This window comes from Topomyia yanbarensis, chromosome 2, assembly GCF_030247195.1.
Source record: "Topomyia yanbarensis strain Yona2022 chromosome 2, ASM3024719v1, whole genome shotgun sequence".
In the NCBI taxonomy this organism is placed as follows: domain Eukaryota; kingdom Metazoa; phylum Arthropoda; class Insecta; order Diptera; family Culicidae; genus Topomyia; species Topomyia yanbarensis.
This window is the reverse complement of record NC_080671.1, coordinates 314,068,339-314,094,338: the sequence shown is the minus strand read 5'-3', so window position 1 is coordinate 314,094,338 and position 26,000 is coordinate 314,068,339. Positions and strand designations below refer to the sequence as shown.

The following is a 26,000-nucleotide window of genomic DNA, read 5'->3' as shown; positions in this document are numbered from 1 at the left end:
CGCAGAACTTGCAATATAATTGCATTTTTATCTTCACCTGCAAAATCACCTAGCACAGCCGGACTTTGAAGAACTTTTGAGACAAATGCGCGCTACACTTCGTTTGATGCGTTTATGATTCGAGACGTGTAATTTTATGGCATCTCACACTGAAAACTTAGTCATAGGGTCCAAATTTTATTTCCTGCATTTAAAAATAGTATGTGTGACAATCGTTTTTGTTTATAATGACGGAATATTGAATTTATTATAAAGAGTATTATGAGTGCGTCGATTATGACATAAAAATAGATCACATTTAAAGTTGCGTCATATGCAATTGCGTCAGATTTCTCAATTGAGTCATCTTTAATATTCAGATTTTTTTAGTGTGTGAGCTTACGTCGCAGTTATGGTTGCGATCGGTCATAACTGCGATCTGAACCAGAGAAAATAAAGCAAAGTCTCAGTAAAGAAAAATATTTTAGGTTTACAGGACAAAAACCTTGACAAATCAAGCGTTTTCCTTGACTTCCCAGGACGCCAGGACAGTCAGTGTAAAACCAGGACATGTCCTGGGAAACCAGGACATATGATCACCCTAACTAGGGGTACACTTAAACAAAATTATCCAGGTATAATGGATCACCGACGATCAGCTTACGATATGCTGACAAAGCAATATTATCGTATAAGGAAACGCACTTTTTTCTGTTAGAATGTACGGAAGAAAAATGAGAATAAAAAGAATAAACGACCTGTCACAGACGAGAGCTCGCCAACTGTTTCGTGGCTTAGTCATGCCGATTACTTGTGAGTAATGCAAGCAGAGTTGTGTAATGTTCCAATATAGAAATTTCCTACATGGAAGTTCTTGAGCCAATGCTATGGAAGCTTTACCTTCCTACATAGGTAGAGACCGATTCATAGTTGTACGTTTATGCTGGAGATGGTGCTATTCTAACCATTGTCGATTACAAACCTGTACATTTTTGTTTTCAACATACAGTGACAGAATCTCATTTTGTACACCGCTATGCTTATATGCATTTTACACGTAAAAAATAAGTTTACGAGACATTTTATTTATGTAGAAATAGATTACTAGACAGCATAGGGAAGATACAATAATTATCTTTGTACTATAAAATCTATTTTTTTCAAAAATGATCATAATTCTAAAAATAGTCAAATACACACGCAATCTCATATTCGTACAGAACACATATTTTTTCAAAAATCAACTGAAATTTCTATAATAAATATTCAATGTGGTAGCTTTTGTTTGTAATTAAAGTTTTCAATCGTATTGGAATGCTGACCACTAGTTTTTGCATGTATTCAACTTAATTTTTATCCCATTCTTCTAAATAGTGGTTTCTAAGATCATTCTCATTATAATCCGGATAGTTTCGAACTTTTGATCCAAATACTCCCATTTATTTTTCTAATCAGTTAATAATGCGCTTTTTGAGGTATCTACATTCTTCAGGACATCAAGAACTTGCACAATTACTTGTTCCACTTGGTCACATCCTGCAACAGAAACTGAGATACATCGTAGATAAGCTGTTATAGCAACTAGAACGCCACTCCCACGGCTTAAATATCTGGTAGTGGAACTACGACCACATTAAAAAATTATATAGTTCGCGGATAGGTCGAAATTGCAAAAGTCGGGTCACAACCATGTTTCAGATAGTACCGCGATGTCATACTCACAATTTGTAAGAGAGTGGAATAAATGTTCGTTTTAGTTCGCATGCCTCTAGCATTCTGATAGTGAACAAGCCTCTACAACCGATATAAAAAATTGGGATTTAGAGCTAACAAAATGGGAATTTAAAACTAAAAATTTTGCATTATTGTAGCTCACGGTGCTCAATCGATATATTTCTAGTACTTTTTGAAATAGAAGAATTAACCAACTTCATAGTACATATCGAAAGCCGGCGATTTTGGCTAGCATCTTTTGTTTAGAGTTTATATTAAAGTATATACCGTAGTATTAACAGAAGAGAAAGTAAACATTATGAGTCGTCTCTATTTGTTAGATACGTCTATTTGAAAAAGTACACGGGAAGTCTTGAAAAATCAATTATCTTCGCAAACAAAAAAGAATTTTTTTCTACCATTTACTAAACCTTCATAAAATCAATCAACCGTCAATCGAGCACATTCAGAATATGGTTAAATTGCTGAATATATTTGTTTTATTAAGTTTAAATTAGAAACAAGAAGAGATTCGCGTTTAATTCAATAAGGTGGTGTTCATTGAACCCCACATTATTTTTACGGTAAACAGTTTAGAACAAAGGTGCAAAAGCCTATCGCCCGCCGGCATCTTTTAAACTCGTCTCATTGTCTTTGACAATTTAAATTAACCATTATTGGGACTTTATAGGATATATTTTGTATTTTTTACTTTCAAAGATGACCGGTTTTTAAAAAAAAATCTCGGTTCAATCATACAGAACAATCTACTCTTCAGTTCAAATATTTAGATCTCTCGCAAAAATATTTTTTGTAGAACTTGGAATATTCCATCATGCTTTCTTCCTCGAAATAAATGCAAGTACAACTTAGGATCTCTGTCGATGGAAGGAAGCGAGCATAATAAAGCAGATTCCATACGGACGTTTTCTAAGGAACTAATTTTTTGTGGAGTGCTTATCAGTGTGAGATATTTTTAAGCTTAACGTACGCAATGAAAGCGGTATAATCGTGTTTCATTGATAAATATAAATAACATTCCTGTCGACAGCTCCTATTGTTCGAAACCTATTGAGATAACGATTCCTTTTTTTATTGAATAATTGATTTCCGCTTTCCTGTGGTGATTAGAGGTTTGTTTTGAACGTTATAGTCCAGTTAATTATTATTAAATTAAAAAAAACGTTGAAGACAGTTTTTCGAAAATCTAGCTTTGATTTAAGAAAATAATTCTGAATAAACTTACAAATAGATATAATACTTATTATTTTGGTAATTTTTTTCTAGCGCTTGAATTCAAAAATTAAAAAAAAATGTTTAAAATATGAGCACAGCACAATATATACTTATTGGTCCCTACCTCACGTTATCAAAAATAAAACGTCATCGCCACTATCACATGACAACAACGATAGAAGAGTATCTCCTCTACTATCATTGGCCCATTAAAAATAATCGAATTTATCTCGAACCTAAAAATTTGGCGCATGCAATCAATCTCGGCGTGACGCTAATGCTTTTGATATGATAATCTTTCATTGTTTTGGCTGTTTTCCCAGGATTCCACCGATGGCGGCAGCAAGTTCCAGCGTCCCTCGACAGCTCCCGGCGAAAGCGATTCGGCCCGGTCATCAAAACGTCAGAAAAAGAGCGAACGGGAAGCCAAGAAGCAGGAAAAGGAGCAGAAGAAAATTGAACGTGAAACTGCCCGCCGTTTGGAACGGGAGGCAGCTAAATTGGAGAAGCTAAATCGCAAACACGAAAGCATATCCCGTAGCACTGAACGAGTAAGCGGACGCTCGGGTTCGCTGGAAAGGCGGCGTAGTGGTGAGGATGTTCCGGTGCTCAATCAGTCCACCGTTCACGGTAAGGAAACGTTTCGTTGCACAGCCTATGGCCTTTGAATCGTTTAGCTCTAATCGTTACTAATCTTGTAGGTATTGCTAGTCCAAATCGTCGCCCAACGATTTTCGACGTGTTCCGCACCCGTAAAGGGTCGGATTCGAAGAAGAAGAAAGATGATTCTAGTAAATCGGGCTCTGATAAGGAGAGTAGCAGTGGAAGTGGCACCATTGGTGGTTCCGGTGGTATCATGAACAGTATGAAGGCGGCATTACACGTCGGAGGTCGCCACAGTCACCATACCGGCGCAACAACGACGCAGCCGGCGAGCGTGAGTGCAAAAGTACGGGACGGATCTGCTCATCCGCATGCCGGCAGTGACGCACAGGTAAGCATTTTTAGACACATTGAACCGGTAGATATGTTATCGTACATATATGCGAATACTACATTTTAATCCCAGATAGCCAGTTCCAACGGATTCGTTGGTTGCATTCTTCAGATTTGGTTTGAGCTGCTTACTCTAATCAAATTTTTGAGCAGAATTAAAAAAATAGCATTACTGCCTATAATCGCAAGTCAGTCCCATGTAGATATGGAATCCCATAGAACATGGGACTGACTTGGGCAGATTAGTAATTAATGAAATGTCCGTCTTTTTTTAATACCGTTTTGCCTTTTTCATATAGATTCATTTTCATTCATTCTAAAAATCGTCAACCTAATCCCAGCCCGGAGGGCCGAGTGTCATGCCATTCGACTCAGTTCGTCGAGATGGGAAAATGTATGTGTGTATGTATGTGTGTGTATGTCTGTATGTAAAAAAATGTCACCTCTGTTTCTCAGAGATGGCTGGACCGATTTGCACAAACTTAGTCTCAAATGAAAGGTACAATCATCCCATCGTTATTGAATTTGTTATTGATTGGACTTCCGGCTCCGGAGTTACGGGTTGAAGAGTGCGACCACACAGCAAATTCCCATACAAACGTTTTGACCTACAAAGACTTAGGTAGGAGGCTACTTTAAAATTAAAACTAGTTTAAAATTTCTTAACAAGTTGAAAATTTTCGGTAGTGTCCGGACCCCCCAGATCTTTCTCCTTGATCCGCCGCTGGTTTCAATCGATGTTTCATTGTCGACACATAGTATCTCAAGATTTTGGCTGTCGATCCATTGTATGTATGTGTAAATTTTACTGAATATGTAATATACATTTCCATCATTGTATTGAACATAACCAGCCATGGAATCGTAGTTTGGACAAATGAGAAAGGCACAATTGCACCACTAGGTGGATTAAAACAGAATTTTATTCAATTCATCATTGAATTGTTAATTTTTTTGAAATTACTCGGTGGTGTCCAATGCCGACTTGATCGCTGCCTTGAACTCTGTGACTGTCCCACACTGCTATGGGTAGTCATGTACATCGCGAACCAACATTTTCCAAATAATTTATATTGCGTTAAGGTTCCGAAGAAGAGCATGTCACTTGAGTATCTTCGTTTGGTTCAACCAATCCTTTGTAGACGTGCTTACGTTAATTGATGCAATGTCCCGTTGAAATGCAAATAAAACAGTGAAAAAACATCGAATGTAGGGCTGGAGGTATTCTTCTGGCACTGGGCAATAGTCTCCGCAGTCTACGTGCAGCTGAGATATGGAAGCTAAGCACACTTTTCCACAACCGTTGTATGTTGTTGTATTTAATTGTGGCATCGTTGGTTGGCAGATTGTAGTGCCCGGATGACGCCCAAGAAAGGATCTGATTCGTTTTCCGTCACGTCGAAATATGCAAGGCATGTTCAGAATTAAAGAAGGTAACCTCTTTGCCTGGCCTGGTCAATTCTGCTGGCCCTTAGTTTCCAGTTTCACCGGAATGTTCGGACGATCAGAACATCGTCGATTGAAATTGGACTTTATTTGGATTAATGCGATTACTTATCGGAGTTATCCAATTGCAACCTGATTCTCGAAGAGGAATTTAGCAGCTCATCCGGCAAGCTTTGTTGAAGCGCCGATTGTACCCCACACATAGTCGCGCGAATTTCCTTTATGATTTGTACTGCCTAAATTTGCATTTCTGTTCCATGGAACTGACTTGCGATTACAGGCATCGTAGCAAGATCAGCCAAGTTCCTCCAAAGACTTGTAACCTGCAGTCCATATGCATATAATAGTGCTTCTTTATGCATATGCATTTGTAGAGGTTAGATATATAGAAAAGCTTCAAGAGTAGCAATCGGGGTTATAGTTAATGCAACAGTCATCGCCATAAGCCCCTGGCTAAATTTCGACTGAATCGTTCCTCCTTCTTCTGCCACCATACAAGGCACTGATAAGACAGTATTAAACGTGCATTTGTCTAATAGATGTATTTGGGTTTGAGATCCCACCTTTTCTCAAAATATCGTTTGCACTGGTCGAAGGTCTTGTACGCTTTCTTCATTCTGACGTCTATGTTAGCAGGCCAGTTCGATTTTGAATCTAATTTAACTCGAATGTACTAGACTTGATCCGCCCATCGTAGTTCAAAGTCCAAGAACTGCAAAAACTGCAGTTCTTTGACTTTGAGCTACGATGGGCGGATCAAGTTTAGTACATTCGAGTTAAATTAGATTCAAAATCGAACTGGCCTGCTAACACAGACGTCAGAATGAAGAAAGCGTACAAGACCTAGGTATCCTTTGCATTAAAATTTTGTTTGGATTAATCGATAATTTAATTTGTCGACTAATGTTCGAGAACTCTTAACGCCTGTTGCATTAAAAAACGCTTAGATTGGAAATCCAAGCTTAGGGGCCATGCACTAATTACGTAAGGCTTTTTTAGAACTTTTCAACCTCCCCTCCCCCCCCTGATAAGAGTTCGTAAGATTTTGGTGAACTCCCCCTCCCCCTACGTAAGATCTTATCATGATTTTCGTAATTAAAAAAGCATATATAAAGCATTCAACTGTAATCATCAGCAGTAATTTTATTAGCATTTTAATTTTGCCCAGTAGAAATTTCAGAATAACTGCTGGGAGATATTCAGAAACTCCGATTTGGTCCACATAGTCTGTTTCGCTATATTCGGAAATAGTTCCTTGTGATGTAAAACCTCTTCTGGTAAGAATTAATTCTGAGTTCCAACTGTGACGCTTATCGTACGCGTAGCTCCGACATAGCCATCTACGAATTTTCTTAAAGTCAAATACAGCTCACACTCTGGAAATATTCGGTCTACAAGATCTTTGACAATCGCATGACAGAACATTTTCCGGATACCTTGCGGAAGCGAAAATTTGAAAAAAGGATGTTGGCCTAATAACACGGTATCAACACTTTCTAACTTGTAAGGCATATTGTGACTCCAGTTCCTGAACAGAATAATATACCTTCAAGAGTTAAGAAATTGTTGTAACTGCCAACATCATCACAATTAAGTCGCTCCTCACGCTGCTAACAATCAACAAAATTCCATAACTAATTTAATCATATTCTGCCGGAAAATGCTTTAATTAGAGATCCGCCCTTCATTGACCATGAAGTACAATATATGCTCGTTTTGTGTAATATACATGTTCATGGCAGAAATAAGAAATAGTTCCCTTTTCTTATGAAAATATTTTTCTTATTGATTTCATTTTTCATACTTGTTTTATGATATTACGTAAGAAAGGTCAAACCTTCCCTCCCCCTTAGATAAAAATTCGTAAGATATTTTGAAACTCCCCCTCCCCCCATATTCCCTTACGTAATTAGTGTATGGCCCCTTATTGAGTTACCTCAACAACCCGTCGGTAACGAGGTTCCATAGGAGAGGCGACAAAATGCCACCTCGAGGGCAACCGCAAGCACTCAACTTCCTTATCTCCGCCTGTCGCAGTGATGGGTAAAGATTACGGTTGTTTCATTCAATCCGAGATATACGTAGGCACTCCGTGACCACGTGTCGCTTCCACAAAAGGCTGAAAGGACATATTGTCGAATGTATCAGTACCTAAGACTACACCTAAGCTACATCGCTTAATCGATAATGCTTTTTCGACGTTGTAAACAACATCATGAAGCAGAGTGAATATTATGAAGCTCACGTTTCGATGATCAACTATCCCCTTTGAATGCCTTTAGCAGAAAACAGCCTATGCTGATGGGCCTAAAACTCTTGACATCTTCATAACTTGAGCACCATCTTTGAAAATTAATTTAGAAGTTATTTCTCATACTTTTGGGATGTACCAGGTAGCAAGACTGGTAAGCACTATCATTTTAAGCAGCACACACAGGAGTAACCGGGTCGAATCGCTTCACGGCCTAAAGGGTAAGATCAAAATGTAGTATCTGCTCTTATCAACTTAACATCCGATCTAACTGGGGTCGAACTTCGGCCAGAGTTATTTATTGCATCTTTTGGACTTATTATCCCTGACCTAGAAATATAAATTGGCATATCTTAGTATTTATCCAGCTACCAGTGCACAGGTTTATATCACCAAATGCTAATAATTGCGATGTGGTATATGTGAATACATTTGTTTATTCAGGGTCACAGATAGGATAACCGAGCAAAGTGGAACTTGATGATTACAGTAAGCATCAAGAATTTTGATGTCAGAATCAAACTGAAATCTTATTTTGATCTCAGTTTATGTTTGTCAAATGATTTTGGACTTATTTGAAGGGGTACTTCACAATTTCATTAATTACACGGTCTATAATCGATGGAATACGTATACATAAATGAATGGCTGGCGTCCAAAAGGGGCTAACCCACATTATGCATTTTTAACGGGAAATGGAAAAAAATTCCCCATTTCCAAATTAGCATTGTTTTTATTGTAAAAATACACGTTTTTATTAGTAGTTCATTGACTCATGTTGTCTAGAAAAAAAGATCATTACATGTGCTACTTTTCAATTAACGAGCATTTTCGTAATCCGGCGAGTAACCCCGCGGGCACCTAACGTCCAAAAGGAGCTAACCCACAATTCACACGTCCTTTCCTATCTTTCGTTTTAGAGTTATGGTGTCTTTGGAAAAGTTGTTGTGTGACATCTAGCGCTTTATTTGATCATTTCATATTAGTTCGGAATTCAGTCGCTGTTATCAACTTTTTAATGCAACGAGATAGAAAGATGGTGTTAATGTTTTAACTAAAACCATCCCTATCTCGAAAAATACAGGACTTACTAAGTTTGCATCTTCAGAATATATGTTTTAATTAATTGGACCTACAACTTTCTCGAAAACACTACATTTCTATCTAGCTTTATTAAAAAGTTGATAATAGCGCCGCTCTAGCGACTGAATTCCGAAATAGTATGCTTCAACCAAATAAAGCGCTAGGTGCCAAGAAGAAGAAGAAATTAGAAAATACCCATACATAGCAAGTGTGTGAGCGACCCTCACCTTCAGGAACGACTGTTTTGGGCCGAAACGTCAACGTACAATGCATCCCAATTAAAAACAGTTGATGGGTCTGGCGATGGGACCCAATAAATTAGCTCTTATTATCGACACACACGAACGGTGATAACAGGAATAAAACAATGAACCGCTGTATACCATCGGCCGCCGACGGTGGCTGAAATGGACTGACGAAATTGAAAATTTATTCAATGCGTATTTTAGGGTTCATTATATCACAGATGAAAGTATTTGACATATTGCGTGGCCGACTGTGTTGAGTTTAGGGGACGCCTATAAAAAGCGCTCTGCCGAAACAACAGTATTATATCGTGTTCACCGATATGTGAGCTACACATAAAATTTGCTGATCAATAGACTACTTTTTCTTAAAATTTCGGAAAACGAACTAGAAAACTTGAATTTCCATAACACTCAGCTTTTGGACGTCAGCTAGTACTGGGGTTACCTCCATGCACAACTTTGACTGCTCAGCAAAACATCTAAAAATTGTTTTCAAACTTCTTAAATGGCAGGATTACTTAGCATTTGTGATAGCAAAAATGTCGATTCCAGAAAAAAATGTGAGCTAGCTCCTTTTGGACGCCATCCATTCAAATATCAACATTTTAGCTTCGTTCTCAAGAATCAATGTAATAACACATATGGTCGGAAAATGGTAAAATGCTCGTGTTTGAGCGCAACAAACACCATACCAATTGAGCCACTGCGTTGAACAAAGATGACAGACGCTTCTCTAACCAACGGCTTCAAATAGGTAGGGTGATAATAGAAAAAAAAAATGAAAATAGCTTCATTACCCTATGTGGACATATTGAAGACAGAAGATGGCATCTTTCATATTGTTGAGCATAAGTGGATTGCGGAATCTATGTACATCATTTTTGCTCGTAATCCCAGCCAGCACAGACATAAAATTCAGTTTTAAATCGGAAGCGTAATTTGAACGGACAATAACTGAATGAATGCGCTGAACCGAACGTGTGAAGGACGAGTTATCCAACTGAAGCATTCCCATTAGCGCGGCGGACATAAATTGCATCTCGGTGCTCTTTCGAGCTCACTTGGGGATATCAATGTTTCTGAGCTCTGATCATTCCGATCTCATCACGATGCTGGAAATGGAGTTAGTTGCGTAGCTTACTGTTATCATGAATATTATAAGCATAAAAGCCACGATTAACACATTATTACTATATATGGAACAAAAAACTCCAAATCCAAATCAAAGAGATATTTCTTTAATCTTCACAAATAGGTCACTGAATCGATCAAGAGTCGACACTTGTGAGTAAATCGTACACGATATTTGATCTCTAAACTAAGGGACTATGCATAAATGACGTAGCATTTTAGAGGGTAGGGGGGATATACCAATTTTGTGCCGAAGTTTGACAAGGGGGAGGGTAGGATCAGTAGTTGTACGACGTATCAAACACCCCTAGATTAAAATTTATGAGATACGAATTTTCTCCGCCTAAAAGAAAATTTACAGGAGACGAATAAGAAAGATTTATCTTCCTGCTTAGTAGATTTAGTTTGGCTGCTGAGTTAAATTTTCTCTTCTGATTCAAAATTTAGTAACATACCCGATCAGAAGAGTATAACAAAACAATAACACTATTATAACTATGGTTGATATTTATACCAACTGGAGTTATATTCAGATAACGGAATGGAAAATGGATTGCGAACAGTTTTCTATACTATCAATATTATAACACAATCTATTATGAATCGATCAATTTATGAATTGATCGTTTGTTACTAGGTCACTGTCATTAGATGATTATATCTAATATAGTTCTCTCACAGAGGACGTTTCTACTTTTGGAAAAAAATTATATCTCATTTAGTTTTAACTTTGATAAAATCATATCAAATTTAGTTACAATTTTGTTATCATTAGCCAGTTTTTTGTTTTATTTTATGTTATTTTAACAACTAACCAGCCGGATTTATAACAGGTTCTGTTTCAAAATATTTTTGAAATAAATAACTCCAGGTGTTATGCCCTTCTGATCGGGAAAAAACTCTAGGTGTTATAAATCAGTTATGCCCTTCTGATCGGGTAGATTAACATTCGCTTTTTAGAATCAAAACTGCAGGATTGTGATCTGAGACAACTTCTCTTCGTACTCCATGACATATAAAATTCAAAACATACCTATCAACACGATTTTTGTCATGAAATGGATTCATGTTGTATGCAATTTGCTGTTATAACGAAAATTTGGATAAAAGCCCTCAAAAATTTTGTAAGGACATATATTTAAAAGAATTATACGAAACAATTGATTTTTTTATCGGTCAGCAGCGTTGCGAGGGGGGCGGTCATAAAAATGCCACATTATTTACAAGGGGGAGGTTAGAATTTCGTGACCAAATGCTACAAGGGGGAGGGAGGGGTCGAAAATCGCCGAAAAAAAGCCACGTCATTTGTGCATAGTCCCTAAAACAGTTTGCCCATCTCTCGTATCCATGTGTTAGGATGGCTTAGAAAGTTCTAAAATATTATGAAACTGTCTAAGAGAAAGTAAAAAATCTTACGATGCGCTGGTTTTTCATGAACGAAATCAGTAGCAACACCAGCTCTAGTTGGACGGTCAGTGCAATGCCAATGTCGTATAAGTTTGGATGCTGTATAGGTTGGGACAGCTCGATATTTTCGTTCCTATGCAGTGTTGCCATCTGTTATTTGTAGTACATACTAGACTCGGTCGTAGCTCACTTTTAAGCCAAGTTGAAGTTATAGTTCATTCTGGTCACAGCTGCACTGAGCAGTGTCAAAAAACGACCGAAAAATCTTTTGTTGTGCTGAATTTTGGGCCATCGCAACGTAAATAATTTTAAAGTGTAAAGAAGTAACTGAAATGTTATTACCGATAATGGTTTTGCGTTTGCTTCATTGGATTTTTTCTACGAAGGTCTAGGTATAAGGTCGTATAGGTTGGAACACCATGCAATTACGCATGCGTACAAGATTGCGTACAAGTTTTACATGTAAAAACTGTGAGTCAGATTAACTTTGTCCACTGGAAGTAAATAAGTCTTTCAGTTACTTATTCTAAAATACCAATTAACAAATAAATATTAACCGAAAAATAAATATAATGCATTAAAATTTAAATTACGCATCCCGTGCCCTGCCACATTCCTCAAATAACAAACGATTTTAATATGTTGTTCATATTTCAGTACTACCACACGGTGACGGCCGTACGTCGAGCTGACGCCGGCAAGTCTCCAATGACAAAGGTGATGGATCTGTTCAGGCATCGCTCTAATTCAGCAGTATCTGAGGCAGACAAGCGCAAAGCGGTAAGTAAACAGCTTAAAACATTGAATCAGCAAAAACTCTATATAGCTTTTGGTTTGGCCAACCAATATGAAACAGTCACGTATAGATGGCGGTGCAAGTAATCTAACTTACTTAAAAGCTTTCAAATTAGCATGTAACTTGTAGCAGATGCATCACGCGATGGGTCTTGATGGTATACTGCGCTTTCTTCATTTTTTGTCACAGCTAGTACAGTATGACTAGGGGATTAAACTGCCCATGATCGCAAATCAGCCCCTTAATGATAGGGAATCCCGTAGAAAACGGGACGAATATGCGATCATGAGCAGTAAAGACATCTGTTAAAGTACACTTTGAGCAGAATTTCCGAACAAGATGTCAACAAGCAAGTCGCTGAATATCATAGCAGTATACGAAAAAGAAAAGTTTCCTGTCAGGACGTGCATGACGAGGGAAAGTTCGTACTTTTTTGATTATAGATCGTTTTACCATAGGGTCATTCGCCTCTTTTTTCGGGTTAGAAAAATGTCTTTAGAAAGATTTCTAACCCTATGTGCGGGGTTAGAAATCGATTCCAAATGAGCTGCTTACAAGGCAATAGATTTACCAACTACGCTATGCCAGCCCTCAGTGGAAATTGTATTTTTTTATATAAAGTGTATTTTGACAGCTGACTTATAAGCCCTAATCATGTGTTAGTCGAGCTTCATTCAATGCAAATCCGCATGCAGATTGGTCCTAACTAATCGACCCGAAAAGAAACCGTCTTGTTACTTGTTTATTTAATACCTCTAATTGGCCAATTGGGTCATTAAAAGAAAATTCTCCCGCGTAAAATTCCACGTGAAATTTTACGCTGGTGGTATCAACTCAATAGTTGAGGGATATCGCCTTGCAGTCTCCGATAATAGTTTTGATATCATCGTCCTCGTCAAAATTTGTTAAATGATGACAAACTTTCCGGTTAGGTGTTCGGTACTGGATATAAGGTTTTTCGTTATACCCTAGAAATAACCAGAAATCTACTTCAGGTTCTATTAGTAGCTTGAAGGCGCGAGTTGTCGAGAAGACTTACATGATGTAAAAATAGAAGATATAAAACGAATAATACTGAGAGTATTCGATCCCATACGCGCGACTTGCTATTGGGCGCAGAGATCCGTTTTCGCGTCGGGAAAATATTTGCATCTACACCAACTGTATCATGGGGGTCTTACATATCTCTGTCGTCGTAGCACATTTCCGGATCATCATCAGGGTTACTGCCTTGATGTTGGCGATCAGGTGTTCTTCCTAACTGCTTTCCCTTTCGGGTCACGAGTGTGAACCGTCCCTCAAAGACTGACTAGTAGCTCCCTTACTGATGATATTAGCTGTTGAGTTTATTGTACTTGACGCGGCTTTCGCAACCGAAGCTGCATTTTCACTTCCAGCAAATGTTCCACATCACGGGTACTCGGTGTTACGCGGAAAGACTGGAAGTCAATGGCCACCGTGTTAAGCCGAAGAATAACATTTTGTTGATAAGACTCAGTCATCTTAGTAAGATCACCACACAAGAATAATAGTAACGGTTTCCTTTGTTCTTCAGACAATGCACACAAGAAAACAGCAACTGTTTGCGCAGGCTTGGGTAGCAGCAGAGAGCACGTTGGTGTTGTCACTGATGCCTTTGGTGGTTGAGAATAGACTGATGCGAAATCGGCTCATGAGATCATCGTAATAGTAGATTTCAATCTCCCCAGCATTTCGCGGAAATCTTACCGTAATAGATTTTTTCGCAGGGATTCCGATCACTCCGTTCTTCACTCAGGAGTAGCAAGGCTTCTTGAAAACTACAACTCAGGCACGTTGCTACAAATTAGTCATATTGCCAACGAGAATAACCGCCACCTTGATCTTTGTTTTGTCAGCGATCGGGTTTCTGCTACATCTGTACTGCCTATGATCGCTAGTTAGTCCCATAAAGATAAGAAATCCCATAGAAAATAGGACAAATATGCGATCATGGGTAATGTAGTGATGGATGCCTCTGAAGCCAGTAGTACATCATCCTCCATTGATCGCTACGATCGATCGCGCCTTTGCGCACGATTACAACGTTTCTCTGGTCCTCGAGTCATACGACTTCCATAAAGCTGATCATCGCAGTATCTTTTCTCCACTCTCGATTGGCTAAATATTCTGGATCCCGAATATGTTGATACCACAGTTTTAACATTTTTCAAAGTGTTGGGTTATGTTATTGACAGACACGTCCCGAAGAAAATTCATCATCAACAAACCAGCCCTCTTTAGCAAACAAGCACGATGCGACCGCTGAAGTCCATACAGAGGGCTGCTCTGCGGAGGTTTACTAAGTATCGCATAATCCCACGTAGAAACTATTACGCGAGTCCTAACCAGGCTTGTAAATGAGCTAGTCAAGATTGTTTCTTTCGATATCAGCAAAACATTCAGCGTAATCTCTAGTCGCACCCTGAACGTTTCTGGAAATATGTGAATGAGCAGCGCATGGAATCCGGACTGCCGTCGTCTATGACCTTCCATGGCAGCATAACTACAACATTCCAAGATACGTGCAGACTTTTTTCGGAGAAATTCGCGAATGTGTTCACCGATGAGGCTTGAACTCGCTGTTAGTCAAGTTTCGGTCATGAGTCAAACTCTAAGCGCTGCCCATGTCAATGAAATGATTATTACCAGAGCTTGTTCTAGGCTCAAACCTTTTTTCCATTCGGACGCTCTTCTGTACTTTGGAAAAGGCACATCGACGTTTTAGTGACTACGCTTCTTCACATCTTTAGAGCATCGAAAGGGTATCAAATTGCATCGCTGAAAAACGCTGTATTACCTAGTAGACCGATACTTTTCAAACTTCCAGACAATAAAATATAACCAATTAGTAGTATTTAGGCATATTTATGTCATTCAACTTCAATACAATAACCGTACGCTCCCACCTTACGCTTAACTCCACTCATTAGGTTCTGTACAACATCTAGCTGCAGCTTCTTCTGTGCGGAAACCAACTTTTTATTCGTGTCTTCCTTAGATGACATCGTAGTACCTGCTTCATAATCGCTCAGTATTTTTCGATGGGCCTTAGTTCCGGTGCGTTGAGGGGAGGGGGGCTCACGTCCGTGGGTACAAAAGTGACCCCGTTGGCTTCGGTCCACTCCAGGACAACATTTGAATAGTGGCACGAAGCTAGATTCGGCTAGAAGGTCGTAGGGCCCTCGTGTTGCTTCAACAGAAGAAGCAGACGGTTCGATAGATACTCCTTGAGTAGATCTCTTCGTTTACGGTCCCAGTAGTCACGATCGTCGCACTCCGTTTGCCACATGAGCAGATCGCTTGTCAAATCATGTATTTATTGGCAAATTTTGAAAGTTTCTGCTTCCTTACTTTCTCCGGAACATCAACCTTACGCTGGTCGGTGAAAAACAGTAGCCCCGGAAGCTACCGGAAGTCCGCCTTGACGTAAGTCTTACCATCCGTGATGAGACAATGAGGCTTTGTCAGAGTCTGGGTGCACAATTTTCGGGTCCGTGACTTTCCTATCGTATTTTGCCGATAGTCTCGATTTTGAACTTTCTGCTCATTGTACGTATGCAGTCCCTCCCGGTCCTTGGCTCTGTGAACTTAAACAGATTCAACTTTTTGGCCACATCCCTGGCCGAAGCTTTGCGATTTCGCCTAAACGCTTTCACTACACGCTTGTGATCCTGATCACTAATATAACATCCATTTTGACCGCATTTCTCCTTCCGTTCGATGCTCACAGTTTAGTAGTAACATTCAATCACACGACTCACCGTTGACTGCGTTACTTTTTGGGTGACGCTATTTTTTCTAATTTTCGTAAAACTGCAGTGATAAAAATACAGTGTAATCAATACAATCTAAACTACTTCTACCCAAATTTTCAAGAGAAAATACCCAGTGGATTACTTTCTACAGCGTTATTTTCCGTGATGCAATTTTGTGTGGGACATCTTTTATTGCCAGTGATATTTTTCCATCCTTCTGGAAGTCTGTGAACATGTTCCCAGTGCATAAAAAGAAAAACAAGCGAGACGTCAATAATTACCGTGGAATTACCTCATTGAATGCTTTCCCGAAGTTGTTCGAGCTGGTGATTATGAAACCTCTTCAGGCTCACTACAAGTAGTACCAAAGTGACGATCAACATGGCTTCGCATCTGGGCGTTCAACTGCGTCTAACCTGCTAGGTCTAACATCCTCCATACCAGAGAATATGGTTAGTCACACTCAAACCAATGTTATCTACACAGACATATCTGCCGCTTTTGACATACCAAACCGTGATGTAACAGTCGCTAAAATGGAGAGATTTGGAATCAACGATAGTTTGTTGCAGTTGTTTCGATCCTACCCTACAGATCGAGAAATAGTGGTTGTTATTGGAGATTGTCGGGCACCCACATTTATTTCTCGTCAGGAGTACTCCAGGGAAGTCACTTGGGACCGCTGATGTTAGTGCTTTACTTCAACGACGTTCATCTAGCTCTGAAGACCCCTCGCCTGTCCTTCGCAGACGATCTCAATGTGTTTCTTCTTGTCCGCTCTACTGAAGATTGTAGATTACTCCAACAACAGTTTGATACCTTCGCTGATTGGTGTAGCACGAGCCGTATTTGTGGAAATCCGAAAAAGTGCTCGGCGATATCATTCTCACGAAAGAATACCTGGTTTGTTTTAACTACCGTCTACTGGATACTGAAATTGAACGTCATGTGTCATGTGAAGGATCTAGAAGTGATGTTAGATTCGCAACTTACGTTTAAGCAGCACTTTTACTATATAGTTAGCAAAGCATCTCGAATGCTGGGATTCTTCTTCAGGATAGACAAAAATGTTTCGGATATTTATTGTCTCAATTCGCTGAAGTGCTCTTTGTCGCGAAAAACCCTGGAGTATTTTTGTGAAGTTTGAAGCCCAAACTATAACAATGGTCTTGAGAGAATTGAGTCCGTGCAACGATACTTTTAACGTTTTGTGCTTCGTCCTGTCCATCTGCCCACTTACGAAGGCCGGTGTCAGCTGATTCATTTTAGCTGATTACCCAGCTATCTTGCAACAGATTAGCATAAATGTCGCACCTCAAACAACGCGTAACAACCATTTCGATGCCCTGCTTATAATATGCATGGAGCCATTATTGGCCTACAAACCGACCTTCTCGCCAAACTTTGAGTCTACGATTTTCCAGAACCAACGAACCCGTTAACTTCGGCTGATTTTTTCATTATCAGTTTTATACCGTCGTTTTTCATTTTATTGTTATTTAAAAAAAATTGTAACGATTTGGAATTAAGACATCGGGCCGTATTCTCACAGTCACGTCACCTAGCGACTAGATGAAAATTCTAGTCACTGAGTGACGTGACTGTGAGAATAGGGTCGTTGGGGCTTTACATTGCCTGTTTGTGAATATAAGTAAAAGATGTGAATTGTATGTGGCTGTGTAATTTAGTACTCTCCAAAGTTTTTGAGAAAATTTAAAAAAATATTAGTAAGTGGCTAACTGGTAGTGCTGCTTTACTGTAGCTGTTTTTTTTAAACGTTTATTTGACACGGCATTACTGTAGCTGTGATATATTGTTTTGAAATAACTGGAAATTATAGTTATTATCAAAAGATCGTATGGTGGTGTAGACAATTTTGAGCTTGAGCTTGTGCGACCACCCCTGGGCTGCTACTCTGTTACCGATCTGGACTAGTTGAAGTTGCACAGGGAATCAATCAGTAGATAATTATGCTTGGGAGTAGCGAAATCATCTTTCCATGTGCAACTTAACTCCTGGTAATCCTAAAGTTTTTTTCAACACCAGCGCCGGCCAGGCCCGAACGTAGATCGCGGAAGGAAGGGGAAGGATTGGTTAGTCCGATACTTGCTTTTGCTAGAGGCCGTATTATACTACTGCGCACTCCACAAGTATCACGGGAGGAGGATATTTGTTAGTTAGTATAGAAGTTGGATTCTACTTCTTCTTTACCGACGCCAGAGAGGTGACTCTACCTATCTAGACTAGATATCGATCCATCAAAACTCATGGGACAGGGGACCAATGGGCTTTACTTCCCTTCCGAAGGAAGACGTGACCACAGATTTTTTCACCTCAGAAAAATCTCAACGACCTCGGCTGGGATTGAACTCAGGCCAATTGGAATGCTGGCGGTCACGCTTACCACTCAACCACCGGCGTCCGTATGGTGGTGTAGACAATTTTGAAGATTAAAGTCGTAATTCGTAACTTTCGGGAGGTGGCAGTATGTTTTTTGGTTTTCTCATTACAAAAGCAATCTACAATCGGGTTTTTAAGCAAAACAAAAATTTGGACATCAGCGGGTTAACCATTAAAGTCGCGCCCTCATTGGAGAGGACTTGTTACATCCATAATCTCCATAATCTGCCATTGACCAAAATTTAATGATTGTTGAGTAGATCGCACGATTCTGTTAAACCACTATGCCGTCGTTTGATTTTGCATTGTTTACGTAATGTTTGCCATTAATTTAGCGCGATGCCTCTTATCAGCTGATTCTGTATATAAGTACTCGCGGCAAAGTCGTACCGCAAATACTTTTTGTCATAGCAATTGCTTTTTTCTCACCGGATCGGTACTGCTTCGCATTACTATCTGTATTTGTATTCGTAGGGTGATGGGTCTGTTTTAAACCTACTGACAGATAAATAAACACTCGTGCGTTAGACAAAGATAGCAGACACTCACCCCTTTCATATCATAAGAATAATAATCAAAACAACATAAATCATATGATCATCGTCATATCCCCTGTTGCCACTTTCTATTATTCGTTCAATCACTGTCTCAAACCTAAGACGAGATTTATTGCCCTCACGGAAGGCTACAACTTTACGCCACTCTATGCGGTTACCGAAGGTCACACCACGCCATCGCAAAGCAACCTGTTTACTGATATTGTTCATTATCCTACCGCGCGCGACAATGACGCGTGAATGGCTTTATCTAACCATGGGGCACTCTAACTTGTTTGTGAACTAACTGGACATGGCATCCATTGAGAAGGTTCCAACCACGACCAGACTAAGTTCATGTGTGAGTTTGGCTTACGAACCGCCGGTTCTGAGTGCTAAAGGATTTGTTCATAGTATTGCCCCTGGTCGGGTCTTTCGACGAGAGATAGAGAGAAAGAGAGCTTTTCTGAGTGTACTACGACGATCGAGATGTGCGCCTAGATCTGTTCCTCTAGCAGCATTAGCCGAACGAGACCTCCGTGCTGTTCAGATTAGTTGGTTCGATTCGGTGGGCGCGCGAACTGCACATTTTCCTCCGGTGGCGGTGACCTTTTGTCCAGAGCACTCAGAGCGCGCTTCGAGCGGCGAATACTGGTGGATTGTTGTTTAGAAGGTTGGGTGAAGAAATAAGTATAATTTGTGTGCAATTTGGAGCTTTTTATTTTCGCGAACGAAATTGGAATTGTTTTGGTGATGAAATTGTATCGATCAAGTGCGATGTCGATGAGTGGCAATAATTCATGGTTCACGTTTCTGCCAATGCGCCGGGTCAGTTCAGTGGTTGATAGTTTTGAGATGATTGTTTTTTAACCAAATGAAAGTGTAAAAGATGCTGTTGACCGTAATTGATGATCACCAGCGGGCGATCAGGTCACATCAAAATGGAAATTAGTTGTGAAGATGCAGTGCAACCAGTTATGAAGTGATAACGATTACACAATTAATTCTGCCGTTAGTTATTATTCTATACAACAAAGTGTTCGCGAAGATTGTTACGGGTTATTGATCGAAGTTTTAGTGAATCACAAATAAGCTCTCAACTACGGTTTTTATGCTTTTTTGTCAACACTGCTTCTATGTACAATGCACCAAAACTTGTTTTCTTATTTATATTATTGCGCAACTTCTGTCTCAGTCCTATGCTATTCATTGAGTTTCCTAATGAATTTTTAAATGTGCTACATATGCTGCTCTTTTTAAATTGTTGTTGATCTGGGGGTTCAGAGGCTAAGATACTAATATCAGAAGTCATTAGTCGTATGTTTGAACTCCAGCCAGGAATGTTTCTTAGTGGTCAGCAAGGAGGATCGTAGCGCTAGCCAAGCTATTATCCTGTACACCAAGAATCGAACGCGATGTCTGTCGAAACAGAAGGCCATGCACCTTCACAGAATGTAGTACCAAGGATCGGTCAGGCTTTTTTGTAAATATGGTAAAATAGGGTAATGAATCTATTATGTCAGTAGAGCTTATTGTGAGCATATTTCACACCTCTTAGTTTCAATTTAAGCATATGAGATTGTGACAATAACATATTCATAAGTTATATTCATTATTAGTTATGCACATATTTATTCAGAACTATCGGCTAAATCCGGTTTTATCTTTTGGTTTAAATTAAATAAAACAAATTCGTCTCATTCATGTAGCGAACCAAAATAGGACAAACGGCGCTTAAGAAAACCTCAATTACGAGCGGTCAATTACTGTCTCATATCTCGTTATACCGCCACAAATGTCTTAAACATTGCACAGATATATATCTTTATTTTTTGAATGGAGAATCCATTTAGGCCTAATTCACTATAAAATCACTCGTTAAACGCTAGGATAGTCCTAACGCTATAATACGTGATTCAGAAATACGACAATTCCATTTATCAACATGTTTGCTTCATATATACTACGCAATCAAAACAAAGGGTCCATGAGAAAATGGCCATCATAATTCTGAAAGTTGCACAGATCGTATCACTTATCGAGGTGAATCCAGATTGGTGTGACTTCTTACTGTGGCCAACATGGAGATGCAGTGGCATAGACGGTCTTCAAAACAACGTTTGTCACACTAACATTCCATCCCCGATGACTGTAAGTAGTGATGTCTTTTTTTACTCGATTAACGCAAATAATCGATTAATTTCCAAAATAATCGAAAAATCAATAATCGATTACAAGCTTTCGGTATAATCGAGCAAATCGAGTAGCTGATATCAATTAATCGAGAGCATAATTAATGAAGGGTGGTGGCATTGAAAACGAAAGTCGCAGAGCAAAAAAATATGACCAGACTTCTTCAAATTTTTCAAAATGTGTCGAGCGACCTTTTTTTTGGTTGACAAACTAGGATTTACTAAGTAATCGATTATTGATTTTAATCGATTATTTTTGTCGATTAATCGAATGAATTAATCAATCTCTCAAATATTATTCGATTAACGGATAATCGATTATTTGCAAAAATCAGACATCACTAACTGTAAGGGCGTGGCCGGCATCGTTATTGGCATTCCAAAGTATTGAATTCTCCAAACGTACACATTGAGGATGAATAGCTAGTCCCAGGCTCCATTCTGTACAATTTTTCCTGTTCTAGTTAATCCCTCTCGCAGGTTTGATGGGATTGACGGTATTGCAAACATCATCAAGCCACAATAGATTTAATAGAATTATCTAAATATAATATACAATACGCCTCGATAGTGGTGTATTGAGGAGGCCGGGAGGGCTGATGTGAGCTTTTTTTCTGTTCTATACCTTTCCTCTATTTACCAGCTTATAACCAACAATCAACCAATATCAAATAGATAATTGAGAAAAGATGTGCTATGTGTGACGGTTGGCTATTCAAGTATTAGTAGTGTTTGAAGTATTAAGTGTCTTTCATGTGATGATCATAACATCAGTTGTATCTTGTACCTGTTTAATCTATTACGTCTCTCATATATTGTCTTTTATTTCTTCTTTTCGAGTCCTACACTGCTATTCTACACCCGCCTTCAGCTGGGTCAGCAAAGATGGTGATAGTGAACGTCTTAACACTCACACATTCTCAAACGCGGTCTCAAGCACGCGATTACGAATCGGTCACGTCCGGAAATCTATCCTTGATCCTAGAAGCCTATCGATATAAGGGATCCCACTCTCTGCCAGAATTCTAACCACACACCAAAAATTAAATATCAGACTCACGGTTCGCGCTACCATTCAAGAACACACGCAAATATGTTACAAAAGCACGTCAGCGTACAAACTTTAGAGCCTGTCGCGATTTTTCAAGCAATCTACGCACACTAACTCGCAAACATGATTACACCCCGGTGATAAGGTGAACGTCTCAGCACTCATAAACTTACCGATGCGATCTCAAGCGTCAACCTACAAACTCTCGCGCTCGTCCGGTACCAACAGTCTAATAAAAAAAATTAAGAAAAAAATAACTCTCATATCCACTAGACAAAACGTTCCATGGAGACGTGACCGGGAACTCTAGTGATATGGGGTAACTCACTACCTGTCAGAATTTGATCCGTACACCAAAAAATAATTATTCAGAGTACCCTTTTGAAACGACTTGGACAGGGAGAGTGGAGCAGCCAGCTCCGTGTTGGTAACATGTCGTGGAGATCGGGCGAACTCTTCTCCCCACCTATTGCGGCTACCTTTCACTACAACGGCGAGTATTGCGATTGACTTATATGAGCTTGTCATTAGAAGGAGATTCTTCTACACTCCCGTGGTACAGGTAAGCGATTTTGCTTTCCTACCACCCAACTCCTTTTTGGACATTCATACAGTGACTTGTGATTATGGTCAGTGGGTAGTGCTTGATCAAATTGTAGTGAAAGGAATGCCCAGTGCTATGGGCGGTGGTCCTGCTACAATAGGTGGTAGTAACACAAACACACACACGTACACCGAAAACTAAATATCAGAATGACGATCCGCGAATATATGAATGGCCGCAGGGTTTCAAAATCGAATTTATACACGCGAAGTCACATACGAACGCTTAAGCCTTTCGCGATCATCTACGCTCACCTATGCCCGCGATCGCGCATGATAATACTCCGGTAATTATGTGAACGTTTTCGTACTTACGAAGTTACAAACGCGGTCACAAACGCGAACCCGCAAACGCGCGCTATCATGAATCGGTCACGTCCGGAAATCTTTAGCCTTAATTCTAGCAACTTAGGTATGTATGGACCAATCAAAAAAAGCTCATGTCCACTAGCCCACACGTTCTACGGCGACTCTAGTGATATGGAAGAACCTTTCTTTCTTCTAGAATCTGAACCGTACACGAAAAACTAAGTATCAGATTCACGGTCCGCGCGCGATCATTCTAGTAAACACGCGAATATGCGAAAGGCACAGGGTTATAGAATAGAATTTATACACGCAAAGTTACATACACGTTAGCACATGCGACATACAAACGCACACGCGATCGACCACGTTAACGTACAAATGTTCGAGCCCTTCGCGATGATACACGCGATCGCGAGTCCGTACGCCCGCACATACATGAACCGTACAATGAATATCACATTCAGAATCACGACTCGCTACAATTGGCCTAAAGCAGTGTTTTATTGGGCGCCGTTACCTGTCTCGTCTGCAAATTGCAGTATGTGACGAGGAGCTCTTCCGAGAACCTAGCTGTACAGCTCAAGTAGGACAACTCTCGGAAAAATTCCTGTTCTTGTTAATCATGAAGTAACAACTACGAATTGTACGGTCATCATACTCAATGCCACTTTCTAGTGTTTCCATTCTTTTCTGTTCCTAACTTTTCGTTTTCGTTTCTCTTTTCTTGACGGCGTCGTTTAAGATATTCTGGTGTCCAATTTGTTTTAGAATTCAAAGATGTGTTTTTGGACTAAGATATCTGAAAAAAAAATTTATTTTGTGTAAACGGATTTTTTTTCTATGCTGGCTCAGAAAGGGGTTATCGAGCAAGATGGACTGGACATAGATTAAGCAGTTCACTTATTCTCGATAATCACACATTCTGTTTTCAATTTGCCCACATATAACAAATTAATGCTTTGGTTAATGAATTAATTTGTATTTCATTTGCACTGAAGTATTGCATTCCGAATGAAATATAAAATAATATGAAATAAGTATTTAAAGTCTTGGAAAAGGAAGCGGTCAATAAAAAAATACTCTGGGCACAGCTATTCGAGGCATGAACATTCTTGAAATTATCAACTTAATTTTTTGCAAACAAAGATGTTTCTAGTCACATTGATTATGAAAAAGGTATCTTGGCGTTTTCAGTACAACTCTGTACAATTCATTGGTACATAATAATGTTGTATGGTGAAATGTAACCAGATCAACTATCTGTCCAATTCATTAACTAGATAGTTTACTTGTACACTACGAAACATGTACTGAACTATCCACCTCCTCTCTACTAATTACGACTACCATTAAAACCTCGATTGAAGTGCTCTCAGCATAGGACAAATATGGGCTGCTATAAACTCTGCTATAAGTTCGATGAAACATTATGCTTGCATCCCGGATTTAATTTGTGGATATATTTGGACTGAGATTCGTTATTTTTCATAACTAGTTTATATCAATACAATAAATATGAATTTTGAAACACGTCATCTCAAAGTGACTAGTTTTAGTTCTCAAGTGACGTTTTGACATATGTTTCATTCAAAATTCGATACGAACAGTTGAAAAACATATGTAGAATGCATCATCTAAAAGTTTTTATCTTCGAACATCCATACAAGTCAAATATTTTTCTGCGATATCCAAGTATTTACTTAAGTAAAAAAATGCTCAGTAAAGAGTTGGGTCATTCAATAAAGAATAAAATTCTTCATATTAATGGATAAAGCTCATCTTTCCAATTATTTAACGCTTAAAACTACAAAATGATTTTTAATTGATTTTCTACGAAAGTGTAAACGTTTGAAACTATCGGTCTTCTATGACAGTGAATTAACCCATTATATCCTAGCGTATGAAATTTCATACGCAGAACTATCAATCGTTTAACGCGTATTTACTGCAGAATTTTGGCATCTAACTGCTTTATTATTGCACTAATGGGATCATTGCACCTCATATTTCATTGTGAAACAAGACAACTGCCATTTTTTATAATTTTGTTTACATTTTTGAACCGTGTATAGTTGGGGCAAATGGCGGCTGAAAAGTAAGCAATACATTTAATTGAATTTTATTGTTGGAATTCGTGCTAATAATTCCATTATGTGACAAAACGTTCCTACAGGTGTAAAGGAAGTGCTGTCTATCAGAAAATCCGAAGAAATATGTCAAACAACTTAAAATTTGTTGTTTTTATTTAAGCGTACGAAATTTTTCGCACGAGATATTTTCATTCTCAAAACCATTTTTAGCGGTGATTTTATTTTTCCCATAATCTTTGATACATTTTTTGGTGAAATTGAAGATATCACTGCATTTGGCTCATTTTTTGAAACCCCTGGGTTATAATGGGTTAAGCCACATGGGTTAGCAGTTTTGACAGTTATCTCAGCAGAAGGATATGGGTCAAGGTAGCGTAGTGGAAGGTGTGGTCGTAATAATTCAATTTCATAAAATAATTTCTATTTACTATTTTGCGTACGGCTATGTATTTCACACGTAAGCTGCGTAAAATAAACTATCACAACATAAAGTTCTATTACCCAATTGAATTAAATGGAAGTTGATGTAGTTTTCGATTTTTGGTCAAATGTCTCCCCATAGTGCAACGTTTCGAAGTGAAATCACTTCATTTTCAGAGGAAAGCACGGTTTGAACATTAATCGGTTATAGTTTTCTCATAAAACAATTTTTTTAAAATTGTGTCACGTCTAGAAATATTTTCTTTGCCAAGCTAGATGTAATAGCGAATTTGTTTCCGCGAGTGGTTCTAAAAAGTTAAATAGTTGAATAGGAAAA

The 26,000-nt window shown here is 38.9% G+C and overlaps 1 protein-coding gene across 4 annotated transcripts in view; it reads left to right on the top strand.

The window, feature by feature from the left end:
- The window catches only part of LOC131683614 (uncharacterized), a 301,264-nt gene that overhangs the window by 102,251 nt on the left and 173,013 nt on the right, over positions 1 to 26,000 (top strand). For all 4 annotated transcript variants that reach the window (XM_058965735.1, XM_058965734.1, XM_058965731.1 and 1 more), the window contains 3 exons: positions 3,252 to 3,558; positions 3,630 to 3,922; positions 12,148 to 12,270. In XM_058965735.1, the coding sequence (XP_058821718.1) occupies positions 3,252 to 3,558; positions 3,630 to 3,922; positions 12,148 to 12,270 (723 nt within the window). The remainder of the gene's footprint in view (positions 1 to 3,251; positions 3,559 to 3,629; positions 3,923 to 12,147; positions 12,271 to 26,000) is intronic.